Source organism: Drosophila teissieri, chromosome 3L, assembly GCF_016746235.2.
Source record: "Drosophila teissieri strain GT53w chromosome 3L, Prin_Dtei_1.1, whole genome shotgun sequence".
Taxonomy (NCBI): Eukaryota; Metazoa; Arthropoda; class Insecta; order Diptera; family Drosophilidae; genus Drosophila; species Drosophila teissieri.
The window spans coordinates 3,245,263-3,261,477 of record NC_053031.1 but is presented as its reverse complement, the minus strand read 5'-3'; the positions used below and the strand labels follow the sequence as shown (position 1 = coordinate 3,261,477).

Here is a 16,215-nt window from a genome sequence, read left to right as displayed (position 1 = left end):
TCAGCCGGAAAGTGAGCGACTGGGGTGCGAAATGTTTGCTGTTCGCTGTGGCCAACATGTCGTATGCGCAACGCCAATTCAAATCGCTCTCGATTTATGTGTGTGCACATGTTTTATTGCCCAACCAGAAGAACGCCTTATAAAACCGATCGCTGCCCACTCACTCGTATATATCAACGTTCAACTGCTCAACTGTTCAACTTGTTTGACTATTGGGGCTTCTTCTTCGCTCATTTCTTCTTGATGGCAGACGCCAGAAACCTGGCCAAAATTAGATTTGATTCATAATACGCGAAGATTTGTCAAAACGTTTCGAGCTGCGGCTTTTCAGCAAACAAAACCATAAATAGAAAATCGGCTTCCTTGGGTTTTTCCCAGAAAGTTATGAGTGTCAGAGTTTGCGAATAAAATAAATTTCTATTATAAATAATAATACATGCTATTAGGAAGAGTGGTTTAGCTAATTAAATCTTGATGAGCGCATCGCCAAGTTTACTGACCTAGGGTCAATGGCTTTCTATAAGCATTTTTAGGACTGATCAATGAAGTGCTGCTTGCTGAACCTTTTTCGAGGCAAATCCCTATTCAAATAGATTTCTTTTCATGTGCCATAAAGCATTTGGTAAGTTATCACAATTGAGGAATTTAGATAGTGAGGCCCATCCATCTATTTTATAGGGGTAAGCTCCATGAAAGTCACATATTGTATAGCGGCCAAAGCAAATGTCGATCCCAAAACAAATGGCTCATTTGATTTATAAAGACCAAGTTAAGCGCCCGGGCCCATAAAATGCGAGTACAGATAGCGCCAGACGTTAAAGCATATTCACAAAAACATATATATACGAATATCTACATATATATAATATTTGCACAGAGCTGAGGGGAAAATATGTCCTCTGAACGCCACAAATTCCTCGCATTTTTCCGCCTATGAGTCTCTGTGCCAGAAAATAACTCAACTTTGTATAATTGTATTTGTTTGTTGTTTGTTTTTGCAGGTTGTCAACAGCAGCAGCAGCAGCACAACGACGCGGGTGGAGAAGAAGTCTCAGCGCCTGCATCACCATATAACCTCCTCATCCTCCAGCTCCTCAACCACCCAGGCTCTGTCCACCTCATCAGAGATGAAGGCGGCGGAAATCAAGCGCGATCTCACAAACATCCAGAAGTCCATGTCGGAAATCAACGATCTGGCCAAGGAGCGGATCACCGGCGGACCCGGATCCATTAGCACCACCTCAGCCTCGGCGATCACAGCACCCGGCACAATGTCCCAAACGACGACCAGCCGGCTAGCACCCAAACTCACATCCGCCCATCCGTCTATCGACGATCTCAGGGGTCTCAGCAGCCAGGACAAAATCACCCAGCTGCAAAAGAAGTAAGTGCTCATCGTTTGCTCTCTCTGGGAAGTGGGAATTTTCCACAATTAAGTAGTGACTAGTCGCAAAAGAACTTCAGTTCTGCCTATCTATTAGATAGTCAATCATCGGCGATAGTGACACATGCTGGGGAAATTCTTATGATGTTGCCAGTTGGTAACTGTAACTTATATTATATGCAAAAACAAGTGTATCCAATGAATTGAAAGTAATATTTACTATTCTTAATACCTTAGGCATTCCTATATTATATAACATTTAGACGTTAATTGGAATTTCGCTGACCTCAGAAGCGTCTGTGTATTCCTGCAGCTTGTTAAACCATATCTCAAATATTTTGTTTTGTTTCGCCAGACTTCGCGCCTCGTTCGAGAATCTGGTGGACGACGATGACAGCAATGTGATCGTGACCCTGCCGGATGACGACGACTGCCCGCATAACCACTTTGGCAGCGGCCTCAACCTCACCCATCCCACCGCCGCCCAGCTGAGTGCCAGTGGGCTGAGCGGGTCGAGTAAGACAATCGACACGATCAAGTTCCAGGAGAAGAGCATGAAGACCGAGTCCAAGACCAAGGTGGTCACCGATGGCTTCAGTTCCGAGCAGGCCACCAGCAACTCGGCGGAGATGAAGCGTTTGCAGACCGGAGATATAGACTATCAAGAAAGCAAGGGTGCGTCGGCGATGCGGAATCGATTGGAGGTGGATGGTGTCAAGACGGAGGAGAATGCAGCCGTTATCAAGGTGAGTGTTCTTGTAAAGTATGTTCTAGTCAGCAGGGAAATCAGAGTTAACAACCGGCTGCAACGAGCCATTGAACTCGCCCCCCAAATCAGCGCCCAAGAACAAAAGCGCTTTTGTTAAGAGCTTTTTGGCACACAAAAAAGGGGAGTTATCCCCAGCGAAGGCTGGTCAGTCCCCCTTTGAAAGCTTTCGCTAACTGTTAGACCATGACACTCCTTTCAGTTGGGAGTTCATCGCGTGCATGTTAAGGTCGCATAAGGGACACCAGCGCCAAGGCGTTAATATACCCCAGTTCTGGGTGAAAACTGTCCCAAAGTGAAAGTTGTCAAGTCGAAAACTACTGCCGCTTACTCGCGTAGCAAAGAAAATCGATTGTCTGGCGCCGAAAAGCGGGCAACAATCGACGCGAAAGTGATGTGAAATGCTCCTTAACAAGTGCCTGCTCCTCAAGAGCACCAAATTCATCCGTAACTACTGCAAATCCAAACGGGACAAGCCCACCGGAATGTTCCGAAAAGTTCAGGTACTATAGAACCCAGATGGATGTAATTGTGTTTGTCGTTTTTCGCCATTACACCTGTTACCCTTGGTTACCTGGAATCGTCAATGTAGGGGAAAAACAAAGTTCCAACAGTAGATTTAATCTAATCAGCTTTGGGGCGGCTGCATTACATCATTGTTGATTTGCATACGTATATTAGATTTAATTACTTTATGGTGGGATAATGAAATTCCTGGCTGAAGCATATATGGTAAATGTCAACGATGGTCGTTGGTTTTTCAGTAGATCGGGGCCAACGTACATACATTGAAAGAAAAATAGGTCTCTAGTGCAGTCACAAAGAGAAGCAAAATTAACGTTATGGATTATTTCATATCTGTAACACTAGAGAAAACCAGCAATACTCGTCCACTGAAAACATCCACTTCCATAGTTCCTCATCAAAAACCATCAACATGTAGTCCATTACAGATCCCCCTTATTAGGCGTATACCATCCCAATCCATAGAAAGATATCTAAAATCTCACACGAGGGCATAAGTAAGATGGGCCACTTTTGCTTGGCCCTAATCCAAAATATGAGGCAATCAGACAGACAGCCACGCTCCATGTGCCGCAAACAAGTGCCTGGGTTCAAAGATTCATAAAAAATCCAATGAAAATACTTTGATACCATTTTTATGGATTGGCGAATAATCAAAAGAGTCTTAGGACATTTGCGTCAATTGCAAGAATCGCATGGAAGGCACGCATCAAATTCTTTCCGAGAAGTAAATGGAAAATGGGAGAACAATATAAAAGTCGTACACCCGCATCCCCATTCTTCTTCCTATTTTTGATTTATTTGCCACGAGTTAACGCTCCGGATTTTCGTATGTTCTATGGCAAAAACAAAATCGCCGCCGTGCTCTCTTTATTTTATTTTCGAAATTATTTAGAATAAAACGCCTCAGAGCTATACGCGGACCTCAGTAGCAGACAGACGAGCGTCGTGAGCGTTTCAGCGAATCGAATGTTGGATTATACAATAGAACGGAACGTATAATCATTTGCATATATAAGAAACTGATGTGAGACTGTGGCTAGATTGTACTAAATACAAATAAAGCGCAAGTGACAAAGACTTCCTAATTAAAGCACAAAATAGGCACACAGCAATTCTGTTTACGAATGGAAATATTGTCGCAGGTGGAACGCTTTACGAAAAATATAGAAACCGACCTTTGAATATTGAAAATGTTACAAACTGAATAGATTCAGTGGTGAAATTCAATGTAAAGAAACAAGTGGTTACAAAGAAAAGTGTATTGAAATAAAATCCGCGCCGGGAAACCGCACTAAAATGTCATAAAATAAATGTTAGAACCGAACGAATGAAAGTTTGATGAAATCCTCTTGAAAAATAAAAGAAATATCTATCAAAAGCGGATAATCGAACACCTAGAGACAGATGGCCTACCGCTTTCGACGCTATGTGAGCTTTTACCAATGCCTTCGTTAAGTTTTCCCCATTTCCATATGCAAAATTGCAAAATTGGCCCAGCAAGTCAACAAGTGTTCGATTCGGTCATTTCATGCCCTGCAATGTGAATAGAATCATCGTTTTTGTAGAGTGAAGCTGTGTCAAGTGCCATGTTAATTGCCATTAAGCTGTAGAATTATTACAAGTTCTATTTGTCGGTCAGTGTCACACACACACACCCACAGATACAAAAAACAGCACCCCAATACACTGAAACAAAAAGAAAACAACACACACAGAGAAAGTGACGGTGACGGTGACGGCGACGTCGACGTAGCCAATTTGTGCGCTATTTTTATGTGAATGAAAATAAATAAAATACAAAGTATATAGCTGGGAAAAAATACGCGAACGAAACAGCAGCATTCATATATAGAAGTACACACAAGTTATATACGGAACGAAATAATCACCAACTACCGAGCCGACTTTGGCATTGAAATACCTGCTGCCACCTCTTTGCGATACAAGCGAAACCATGTCCAATCAGGCACCCTGGCCCGTTCGCAAGGGCATCTTCCGCTCGAGCGGTCAGTCGGATTTCACGCCCACCCGGTCGCCCAATCCCATTGTGGAGATGCCATTATCGCCGCCACCGGTGGCCACGCCCTCGAATAGATTTGGAATCAATTCACCGCTCTCCCCACCGCCACAGCCCATTCAGGTGGTGGCGGGTTCAACGACAGCCACTACCATGTCCACTGCGTCCGCTGCCAGAATGTCTGGAACAGCTGCCTCCACTTCGTCCTCGTCCTCCTCCTCCTCCTCTTCGTCGTCGCAGTGCTCGTCGCAATCCTCGTCGAGTTCTAGTTCGCACACCAGAGTACGTAAAAGTTCTAACCCGCCCCCACAGCCAATTAGCAGTTGTCCACTGTCGCCACCACCACCAACACCACCACAACAACAACAACTACCACAACAACCGCCACCTCCAACGCCCATCAACAACACCAACCACCACCCAGCAATTACAACACCCAATCACAACAATAACCACAACTGCAATCAAATGCGCAATGTACGCGAAATCCCCATTGAGGTGGAGCAGAGCAAGGTATAACAGGGATGGGGGCGAGTTTGTTAAGCTCTAGTTCAGATTTAGTGACCTATTGGGCTATACGATGTTAGGAAAAGGTTTTAAGCGACGTTAACAGGTGTATAACAGTTTGTATAACAGTTTCAGAACTGTTATACATGGGGTACTTAAGCTCCCAATTCAAATGATGACTTTTAACAATAAAAGCACGTCAGTTTGTTTAACCCATGTCCATGATAGTACGTGTATTTAGTGTACATACATTCGTATGCAAAACCAACTGATTTACAGGCCATCGCTACTTTATCCAACCTTACTAATTGATTTACCCTTTTTCCCAAAAACGCTCCATCATAATATCCAGGAAGCCCTCTCACTCCGCACCGGCGACATCACACAGCAGGCGAGCAACAATGTGGCGGCCTCCAGTATTACGGTGCAAAGTGAGAACTTCTCGGCGGACAAGAAGGCGATATCGCAGTCGCAGCAATCCCAGACGATGACCTCCAATGGGATTATCAGTCAGGAGAAACATGTGTCCTCCGCCTCGCAGGCCAACTACTCGATGTCGCACAAGGGCGTCTCCAGCACCGGCAGTAGCATGATCACCAGCTCCTCCCAAATGTCCGCGATGAATGGGCAGATGCTGAAGCTCGCCGATCTCAAGTTGGATGACCTCAAGTCGCTGACAGCGGGAAGTGGACAGCAGGAGATCGAGCAGACCATCAACAAGTATTCCAACATGCTGACCTCAATAGTGAGCTCCCTGCAAGAGGATGAGCGAGGTGGTAGTGCCATAACCGTCCACGATGTTGGTGGCAAGAAGTCCCAGTACCTGGAGAAGATCAACGAAGTCATACGGCGCGCCTGGGCAGTGCCCACACATGGCCACGAGCTGGGCTACTCATTGTGCAATTCCCTGCGCCAAAGTGGCGGTCTCGATCTTCTCATGAAGAACTGCGTTAAACCCGATCTCCAGTTTTCCTCCGCACAGCTTCTCGAGCAGTGCCTAACCACCGAGAATCGCAAGCATGTGGTGGATAATGGCCTGGATAAGGTTGTCAACGTGGCCTGTGTCTGCACAAAGAACTCCAATATGGAGCACTCCCGCGTGGGCACTGGCATCCTGGAGCATCTGTTCAAACACTCGGAGGGCACCTGTTCGGATGTGATAAGATTGGGTGGACTGGATGCCGTGCTCTTTGAGTGCCGCACCAGTGATTTGGAGACCCTGCGTCACTGCGCCAGTGCACTGGCGAATTTATCGCTCTATGGTGGAGCCGAGAACCAGGAGGAGATGATCCTACGCAAGGTGCCCATGTGGCTGTTCCCATTGGCCTTCCACAACGATGATAACATCAAGTACTATGCCTGCTTGGCCATTGCCGTGCTGGTAGCCAACAAGGAGATTGAAGCCGAGGTGCTGAAGTCTGGATGCCTGGATTTGGTGGAGCCCTTTGTCACCTCCCACGATCCCTCGGCTTTTGCGAGATCCAATCTGGCACATGCCCATGGGCAAAGCAAGCATTGGCTTAAGCGATTGGTTCCGGTTTTGAGTTCCAATCGCGAGGAGGCCCGCAATCTGGCTGCCTTCCATTTCTGCATGGAGGCCGGAATCAAGAGGGAGCAGGGTAACACCGACATCTTCCGGGAGATCAACGCAATTGAAGCTTTGAAAAACGTGGCCAGCTGTCCCAATGCTATTGCCTCCAAGTTCGCCGCTCAGGCTTTGAGATTGATTGGAGAGACAGTGCCGCACAAGCTGTCCCAACAGGTTCCCTTGTGGTCAGTGGAGGATGTGCAGGAGTGGGTGAAGCAAATCGGTTTCAACGACTACATTGACAAGTTCAACGAGTCCCAGGTGGATGGGGATCTTCTGCTGAAGCTCAACCAGGATAACCTACGGGCTGATATTGGAATCGGTAATGGAATCCTGCTAAAGCGTTTTGAACGCGAGCTGCTAAATCTCAAGCGGATGGCTGACTACTCATCCAAGGACACGGCCAAGATGCACCAATTTCTCTCGGAGATCGGTACTGACTACTGCACCTACACGTATGCCATGCTGAATGCTGGAATCGACAAGTGTGCACTGCCGCACGTTAACGAGGATATGTTGATGACGGAGTGCGGCATCCACAACTCGATCCATCGTCTGCGCATTCTTAATGCGGTCAAAAACTTGGAGAATTCGCTGCCCAGCTCGTCGGAGGAGAATATGGCCAAGACGCTGGACGTTTTCGTTAGCTATAGACGGTCCAATGGCTCCCAACTGGCCAGTCTTCTCAAGGTGCGTATACTTAATGTGCTTCAGGAGCGAATTCCCATTTACAAGATCCCATTCGCTACAGGTTCACCTGCAACTGCGTGGTTTCTCCGTCTTCATCGACGTGGAGCGCCTGGAGGCGGGCAAATTCGACAACGGCCTATTGAACAGTATTCGGCAGGCAAAGAACTTTGTCTTAGTATTAACGCCCGATGCCCTGCACCGCTGCATTAACGACGAGGACTGCAAGGATTGGGTTCATCGCGTGAGTATCTCATTTGCGGATCGATCCCTTCAACAAATAGTTACTCATAATGGAATACCCGTTCCGCAGGAAATCGTTGCTGCCCTCAACTCGAACTGCAACATTATACCCATCATAGACCAGCAATTCGATTGGCCCGAGGTGGAGCGACTTCCCGAGGATATGCGCAGTGTGGCCCATTTTAACGGTGTTAATTGGATCCACGACTACCAGGACGCATGCATCGATAAGCTCGAAAGGTACATTAAGCGACGCATTTAGATCTGGATTAGCCCGGGACTAGGACGATGGATAACTCCATTACCGATTACCTTAAGCCTGAATAACCCAGAAAACTTCAAAACTAAACACTTAAACGATTCCCATTCTTCTGATGCGGCAGATTTTTGCGCGGCGAAAAGAATATCGATCGCATTGCGGCGATGGTGCCCGGCACCCCCGGTTCGGTCTCATACCAAAGAATGCACAGCAACGACTCCGACTACCAGAGCGGAGGCGCAGGCGGAGGATCAGGAGCAGGAACTGGAGGAGGAGGTGGTGGCGGCGTTACGGGCAGTGTGGTGGATGGCCTGATGGTGACGGCCAATGGCAGCGGACAAGGTGGGCCAACGAGTACTACATCTACTACTACTTCTACTCCCAACTCAAATTCAAGCTCAAGCTCTAACCAGAGTCCCCCAGCGGCTCCAGCGTAGAGTGAGCCAAGTTAAGCTAACGTTTTACTGAGCTAGCCAACTCGAATATGTTCTAGGCTTAAGCAGAGATCCTCAAGTCACACTCTCTAGTACAACTCTCTCTCTCACTTTCTACCCCATACACTACCCACTACTTTCTCACTACTCAACTACTCAAGCAACCCATTACAACCCCACTACCCATTACTCTTTACTCTTACCAATTAATAATTGATTTAATTCTGATTGCCACACACTCGAAATCGCTTGAAACGCCGTCTCATGCGCAGCTAATCACCAGGCAAATAGGTACCGCCAATCTCCCTCACCGGCCCGCCAAAGGGGCAGCACCTCGCAGCTGAGTGGTTATTCCCGGGCGCCCTCGAAACGCTCCCAGATCCTCACCCCCTATCGCACCCAGCAGGCAGCCCTGCTCCACAAGACCGGAGCGGGTTCCGCGTCCATGCAGAATATGATGCCGTTGGCGTATCTGCCGCCGCGGAGAAGTTCCGCCGCTGGACTGGGTCATGGATCTGGTTCCGGCATGGGCAGTGGCTATCGATCGCACAGTGTGGATGGGCTTCTAGATCAGGCGGGCTCAACACCTGAGCAAAGAATAGCAGCAGCTGCGGCCAAGGTCACGGCGGGAAGTACAGCTCTAACCAACGCCAGTTCCACCAGCACTCTGCAACCCGAAGAAGAGGTGACGGATGCGCCCCTCAGTGACGCGGTGACCCGGCGTGACAAGCATACATTAACCCCACCGGGAAATGTCCAGCAGCACAGAAAGTCCCGAAGTCTGGACCATATTCTCAGCAAACAGACTTTAGCAGAGCTGCTGACGCCGAGTAGCGACCTCTCAAATGAAACGCAAAGTATGCAAAATCTGGCCATTCCAATGACCCCGCAGCCCCAACGAAGGGACACCAGCTCCTCCTCGAAATCCCCCACGCCCGAAAGACCACCACAACCCGCCAAGGAACGGGTCAGGGAACGCCAGAGTCCCGAGGGTGTGAGTGCGACGGAGAGCGAGCGGGAGGATCAGCCGGATGAATGTCTGCGACATGGCAATCAACAGAGGGCATCGGCCTCGGTGCATCGGGGAGCCAGCTTGACCAGCAACAAGACCTCCAACTCGTCTCTGGGCTCCAACTTTAGTGCCGGAGGAAACAACAAGACGATATTTAATCGAACGATGAAGAAGGTCCGCTCGCTGATAAAAAAGTAAGCCATAACGAGGAGGCGGAGAGACGAGAAGTACCCGGACTCGGTGTCCCCACTTGTCGCTCGTCACTCGCTATCTGCTCCATATCACTATTATTCATCATTTCACGAACTGATTTCATGTAAATTTAACTGCCTTATATGGCATCGCTTTGGATAATCGCTTTTGAGTTGTTTACTTTGAAAGAAATCAGATCGTGAAAAGGTGCTCTTAGTTACTCGCCACTCGCCCACTAAGTGCCTGTTAACCCGTTTCTCGCCACTCGCTGCATTTGTGCCATCTAAAAAGAATCTCATCCAATCATGCATTCAACCATCCCCTGGGGACCCCTACAACCTTTCTACCTCCACTTGCTGGCTCTACTTCTCTTTCTCTGGTGTTGGTACTCGTTCGCTATTTTTACTCGCCACTCGTTGACTCGTGTCGCTAAGCATCCACTAAAACTCGCCTGCGTTGCCCAAAAAAAGAAACAAAAAAAGCTATACGAACTCCCCCCCCCGCCAATTTCTCTATCTTCAAACTCTATTTGCCTTGTGATTAGTTGTTGATTTTGATAATTATTTTTTTATTGAAAAATAAGTAAGCGAATTTACATTGCGAAAACTAATTTATGGAAAGAAAAACACAATTAACGACTGCATAAATACGAAACCTAATTTATAAAACACAAAACAGAAACCAACTAATTCTAAACTAAATACAAGAAACAAAAATACATTGGAAAACGAAAACACTCTATATTTAAAATGCTATTTATAAATAATATGTTTAAAAATTGTGTACATTTCTCGCGAATGCAACTTGTTCTTGTAACCGTCCGCAAAACGTAAACTAGAAATTGCTAAATTTGAAAGTAATCCGTGTGGCTTAAAACGAAAATATTTAAGTGATATTTAAACTACGTACATTTAATCGAAATTTACTTAATGCAAAATTTTTACAACAAAACATGCTGTACAAACCTAATTTTTAGCGCAGGAGTTCTTAAGGCATATTTTTATTGATTTTTGCAATATATATTTAATATTTAAATAGTGCCTAAAGTTGAATACAAAAACCGAAAAAAAACGAAATACAAAGAAAAAAAAAACATAAATAAAATGTGACCTAATTCAAACGAACTGTGTATTATTGGCCCTATTTAGCCCTGCTCCCCTGCTTAATCAGTCCATACTATATCATCAATCGCATGTTATATTATACGATATTATACGTTTTGTTCTATGTTTGTATTGCGTTCCGCATTTGAATTTGTGTTTGTGCCTCTGCCTCTAATGGAATTCGAAATGTTTTATTTGTAAATATCTTATCACTTTATTTTCTTTCCTCTTTCTTTTTCTATCTCTATATCCGGACTTTTTTGTAGACCATAAAAGCGAAATTGGCTAACCGCAATCCGTTGTAACTGTTGTTATCGTTGTGCCTGTTGTACTGCACCCGCCCACAAAAGCACCCACCCGCCAAATCGACTTCGATTTCGATTTCCATTCGGAAACAAACCCATCATCGCACCCGTGAGATCAATATCGACGCCCACTCAGCATCCGCCGTCTCGACAACCAACATTCATTGTTATTTATTACCAAGCAAGCAACACAAAAACAAATATAAAATAAAAACAACCAATCAAAGCAAATAGCTATACCAGTAAACGTGTATACAATTGCATAAATCGAAAGAGTGTCTCCTCTCAAACATTTTTTAATTTGTATCTTACCCACCGCTCCTTCCATCCCAACACAGCAACGAAATCGAGGACGAGGAACTCTCGGGCATCATTCTGTCCAAGGCCACCTCCCCCAATGCCGGGCGCATGATCTTTTGGTAATTGATGGACCACCCACCCACCTGACACACACTCAGCCACACAAACGTATCGAATTTTTGTAAATACTTAAAGAAAAACAAATCAAAACAATAAAACGAACGAACTGAAACTCAAAATCATGTTGTTATCTAAGCATCTAGGTCTTAAAAGCTCACAAAGGTACAATATCCAAAAGCCTTACAACATTGTTGGACATTTTTTGAAGAAAGGTTTGTATATAATTCGTGTAATTAGCCAAAATATAGGTTTAAAGCCATTTTTGGAAACGATTAAAGCCAAAAGTTTCAATCTTTTAAAAAGCGGTCAGTGTGTCCACACTAAAAAAAAGTATTTGATTCGTAATCAAACAATCTGTAATTTTAACTCAGCCCTGAATAGGAATGTCAAGTAAGTATCACATTCCTTTTTTGTCACTTCCGCTACGGCATTGTCAAGGAACGTGTTCATTTGATACATTTCTTTTTCATATATTGGGCATAATCGGTTCCAGCTCAAATCGCTTTCGATTTTTGGACAAAAAAAAAGTATAAATACTCCAATATGTCTAACAATACAGAGAGCAAACTTTTGCTAGACCCGTGCGATGGAATCGTCTTCGATGGTCCATTCAGCCGCTCGGTGAGCCGGAAGCTGGTCATCAGTAACACCAGTAAGACCCAGCGAATGGCCTTCAAGATGAAGACGACCACTCCGAAACTTTTTTACGTGCGTCCCAACATCGGAGTTTTGGGGCCCGAGGAAAAGGTCACCATCGACATCTTCATGCAGCCAATACTGCAGGAGCAAATACAGAAGCGTCACAAGTTCCTTCTCCTGGCCGCCGAGGCGACTGGTGACATAACCGATATGCAGGAGTTCTGGAAGCTGCAGAGGCCGGAGGATATATGGGACACCAAGATCAAATGTGAGCTGATCCCTTCGAAGGAGGAGGAGTTCCGTCAGGCTGGAGGTTCGGCTAGATCCTCTACGGACAACAAGGACGGCGAGGTCCATTTCGATGCCCAGGAGGTCAGTGAGCCGGTGGCCAAGTTGCTCAAGCAAATCAGCATGCTGGAGGACGAGCGTCTGGCCCTTAAAGACCAGATTGACAATTTGCGTGACCAGACGATTGAAACCAATCCTGGCCAAGCGATGATGCGTCCACGCCGAGGACGCATCAATTTCTTCTTCATGGCCGCCATTATTCTCACTATATTGGGCGCTTTGCTAGGCGCCTTTTATGGCAAGAATTATTTGTGAATTCTTTATCATGGCAGTTTTCAGAACGTAGGCCAGTAAAGTGCACCAAAATTGTACGAAAATTTGTTGTCAATTAAACAATTTACCCTAAATGACTTTTCGCTGGCTTAACTTTTGTTTTGAGATAATGCTTGGATACCAATAAACTACAAAAACATACCATTAATTTGTTCTATGCATTCTTTTGAAATTCAACCTTAAATATTATAAATTTAATTTTATTTTGAAACAAAAACCTGTATTTACTTAAAATTTCTGTGAATTACACGTCAAAATTATTCCAATTTCCACTGGCCAGTCGGATTGTAATCCGTTCAAGCTAGTGTAAGTTGAAAATCGTGTAAAGCACTTGCTAAAATTTAGAATAGCTTTTTCAATTCCCGGCAAGACGTGACCACCTGTCTCGGCCAGTGTTGTTAAGCGCGTGTGGCCGCAGTGCTCGGCAACCCTGCAGCCGTGCGAATGGGAATGTGGTGAAGAAAAAAAAAACAGCGAAATACACACGTATTTTGCGACGAAATTAAATAGAATTCCGGCTTAGGGGTATAAGGACACTGGAAGGATGTCTGCGCGAATGCTGAAGAAGCTGCAGGGCGACGCTGACAAGTTGGCGCCACCGCCCGATGACGAGGACTGCGAGGAGCTGAGCGACAATGATGAACTGGAGGACAGCGATATGCGACGCGACCGAAAATCGCACCTTAATCCATTCGATTTGGTAAGCCGCTATTTTAAAATAGCCAGCTCATCACCGCTTCAACTACGTAATCCTCCTCTTTCTCCGTTCCCACCAAATTCTTTCAGCTCAATCAACCCGGTTTGAGTCTCTCGGAGAGTGAGTTCAAGGAAGATGACAACGAAACGGAGCACCCATCTGCTGCCCTGCCCAATGCAACTGCCAGCGCGGCCAAGAAGAAAAAAAAGAAGCGCAAGAAGAAGGCCAAGTCCAGTGGGAATCACATCAGCAGCGAGGATAACGAGCGTCACGACAAGTACTTCGAGAAGGTGGATCCGCTCCTTGGCAAGGTCTACGATGCAGTGCCCAGACAGTCGGCGAAGCAGGTTGCATCGGCTGCCACCGGCACGTCTGCCACCAAGAAACTGCTGGCCGTGGAGCTGCGGCACCTGAATCCACAGAACGAAATGCGTCGCACCTTTGGCAAGCGGGTGGTAAAAGTGGAGTAAGTTTGCAACTTAAGTTCCTTTTATATCCCGGCATACCTTCTTACAATCAAACTTTCTTTCAGAACCAAGCGCGGCAGGCAGAAGCCCACACTGAAGTCCACCTACATGGTTTCCGCCAAGGATTCGTGGCCGGCACTGACCAAAAACACCATCACGATGAAGCTGCTGCCCGCCCCTGACTCTCCATCGGTGTCCTCCAAATCCATCACAGACAGTGGAGCGGAAGTTCAGTGGTTCGCCTTCGAGCACAGTCAATACTATCAGGGAGTGCAGCAAATGTTCCTTTCTGCTCTTGAGCGCATTGACTCGGAATTCCTAATCACACTTATCAAACGATGCCCTTACCATGTCGACTCTTTGGTCCAACTCAGCGAAGTATGTAAGATGACCGAAGACTTTGCCTTGGCATCCGAGCTCCTTGAGCGCGCTCTTCTCCTTCTGGAATCGTCGCTGCACATGAACTTCAGTTTGACGTCTGGCAACTGCCGACTGGACTATCGAAGACAGGAAAACCGCTCCTTCTACATCGTGCTGTTTAAGCACGCCCAGTACCTGGAGGAACGTGCTTGCAGCCGCACAGCCTTTGAGATCTCCAAACTGCTCTTGAGTCTCCAGCCGGACACTGATCCCCTTGCCATGATTCTAGTCATTGACTACTATGCCTTGCGCAGCAAGCAGTTTGGATGGTTGGTCGAGTTCTATGAAGAGTATAATGCAGCGAGGAACCTTAATCAGCTGCCCAACATGGCTTACTCGTATGCTTTGGCTCTGCACACGCTCCATGGCGCTTGTGAACGCTCTAACCAGGCTCTGCAATACGCCCTGCTTATGTTCCCGGGTGTTCTGCGTCCTCTTTTGGACGAGATGTCGGTTCAAACGGACAAGAGGGTGCTGGCCTCATCGTACTTCTTTGCGGATGTGTCGGGCAAGTAAGTGGAGTCTTATCTCCTTGAGTGATTAGTGGAATTTAATGCCTTATCTTGTTCGCCAGTCAATCGCCAGCCCTGCACCAGTTGGTGTGCCTGTATGTGTGCCGTGCACGAGTCGTTTGGCGTCAGAACGAAGTGCTACCCTGGTTGGAGTCCAACGTTAACATAGTGTTAGATCGCATTGATAGTAAGGACCCCCTGGTCAATGAGTACAAGGAGAAGAGATCACTGCGGTATAGTGGCACGCCACCAAGGCCCATCCTGCGGCATGTCATACTCTCCGATTACAAGGAGAAAGTTCCACTGGCGGTATTCGTGTCCAAGGAGAAGCAAGCCATCATGACCTACGATCCACTGCCGCCACCAAACAGCGTTAACTGCTACCAGCGGTAGGTCGATCAAGTTCCCAAAGTCCATAAACTATAGCACGCAATACTTGCAGAAAATCCTCGTCAAGCAGCAGCCCCACAACGAACACGAATAATTCCGTATCAATGTTTTTTCAATCGCTGTTGCCTTCGTTCAACATCAACAACCTGGCAGCAAATGCTCAGCCTCAAGAAGGAGGAGCAGCAGCAGGTGCGGGAGCTGCTGTAGCCGATGGTAACATTGAAGCGGGCATTGAACAAGGAGCTGCCGGCGTAGCTGGAGCCATCCGTGAAGGAGAAGGTTCGTATGAGGATTTATTTATTACAAATACCTTGAGATAAAACCATTATGTCGCCTCCGTGTCGTCACAGAGCATGGATCATAGAATTTGATTCGCTGGTTGTTTGGGCTAGTTTCGTTTGTTTCCCTTAATTGTATCAAAACATTAGTTTTGTTTAATAACTTCCCTGCCATTCCGTTCTTGAAATTTACAAACATCTACATTAAAATTTTCACGAAATTCCAAAAGAATCGCTATCGGATATCGTAGTTACACTTCTCCAAAAATATTGCAGAAGCTGGTTTGCAGCAGTCATTGACTCTAATGATGGACGCAATGCGAGACTTCCTACAAAACTTCCGGATTGCAGAGCACTTGCGTTCGCCGGAAACGGCGGCGGCACAATCCACGAGCAGCAACGACGAGGAGGAGGGCTCCAGTGACTACATTGACTAGTCGGCTTGTCAATTACGTGAGGCGTAACAATGTTTTTTCGGATTTGTAGCATGTAACATGTTGTTCGGAAACCACCTTTTGCTATTTTCCCAGCTAAGCGACACCGTCACAAAATTAATATATACAGAACATAGAGCAATTTGAACACATACAAAACATATATGTAACTTATGCATTGAATAAAATTTTCCAGTACAAGCTTTAGATCAAATGCGACGAAAGTGTTGAGCTTAAAGAATGTTTTATTGATTTATTTAATGCCTTTTTAATTACGCTTATCAATATAACAAACAGATTTCTCATCAATAT

General features: G+C 46.1%; 3 protein-coding genes across 10 annotated transcripts in view; all 3 read left to right on the top strand.

The window, feature by feature from the left end:
- LOC122618197 (NAD(+) hydrolase sarm1) overlaps positions 1-11,564 on the top strand; it is a 45,178-nt gene extending 33,614 nt beyond the window's left edge. For 4 of the 7 annotated variants that reach the window (XM_043794422.1, XM_043794424.1, XM_043794425.1 and 1 more), the window contains 8 exons: positions 1,002-1,384; positions 1,740-2,130; positions 5,555-7,480; positions 7,542-7,721; positions 7,791-7,960; positions 8,104-8,321; positions 8,686-9,619; positions 11,364-11,564. In XM_043794422.1, the coding sequence (XP_043650357.1) occupies positions 1,002-1,384; positions 1,740-2,130; positions 5,555-7,480; positions 7,542-7,721; positions 7,791-7,960; positions 8,104-8,321; positions 8,686-9,619; positions 11,364-11,448 (4,287 nt within the window). In that variant the 3' untranslated portion in view covers positions 11,449-11,564. Of the gene's footprint in view, positions 1-1,001; positions 1,385-1,739; positions 2,131-3,676; positions 5,209-5,554; positions 7,481-7,541; positions 7,722-7,790; positions 7,961-8,103; positions 9,620-10,986 lie in introns of those variants that run through there. The other 3 variants (XM_043794423.1, XM_043794426.1, XM_043794428.1) reach the window with 3 other exon arrangements.
- A 290-nt stretch (positions 11,565-11,854) lies between these two features.
- Positions 11,855-12,782, top strand: LOC122618204 (vesicle-associated membrane protein-associated protein A). Its single transcript, XM_043794437.1, has one exon. It carries the CDS (start codon positions 11,989-11,991, stop codon positions 12,685-12,687), a length of 699 nt encoding a protein of 232 aa, XP_043650372.1. The 5' UTR covers positions 11,855-11,988; the 3' UTR covers positions 12,688-12,782.
- A 197-nt stretch (positions 12,783-12,979) lies between these two features.
- LOC122618201 (transcription factor 25) lies at positions 12,980-16,117 on the top strand. Of its 2 annotated transcripts, none has more exons than XM_043794432.1 (6): positions 12,980-13,405; positions 13,492-13,868; positions 13,935-14,801; positions 14,864-15,190; positions 15,244-15,470; positions 15,542-15,701. In XM_043794432.1, the coding sequence occupies exons 1-6, from the start codon at positions 13,250-13,252 to the stop codon at positions 15,553-15,555; spliced, it is 1,968 nt and encodes a 655-aa protein (XP_043650367.1). In that variant the 5' UTR covers positions 12,980-13,249; the 3' UTR covers positions 15,556-15,701. The 2 variants fall into 2 exon arrangements, with proteins under 2 accessions (XP_043650367.1, XP_043650366.1); XM_043794431.1 differs by lacking the exon at positions 15,542-15,701 and adding an exon at positions 15,746-16,117 and having other exon boundaries at positions 12,982-13,405.
- Positions 16,118-16,215: the final 98 nt, after the last annotated feature.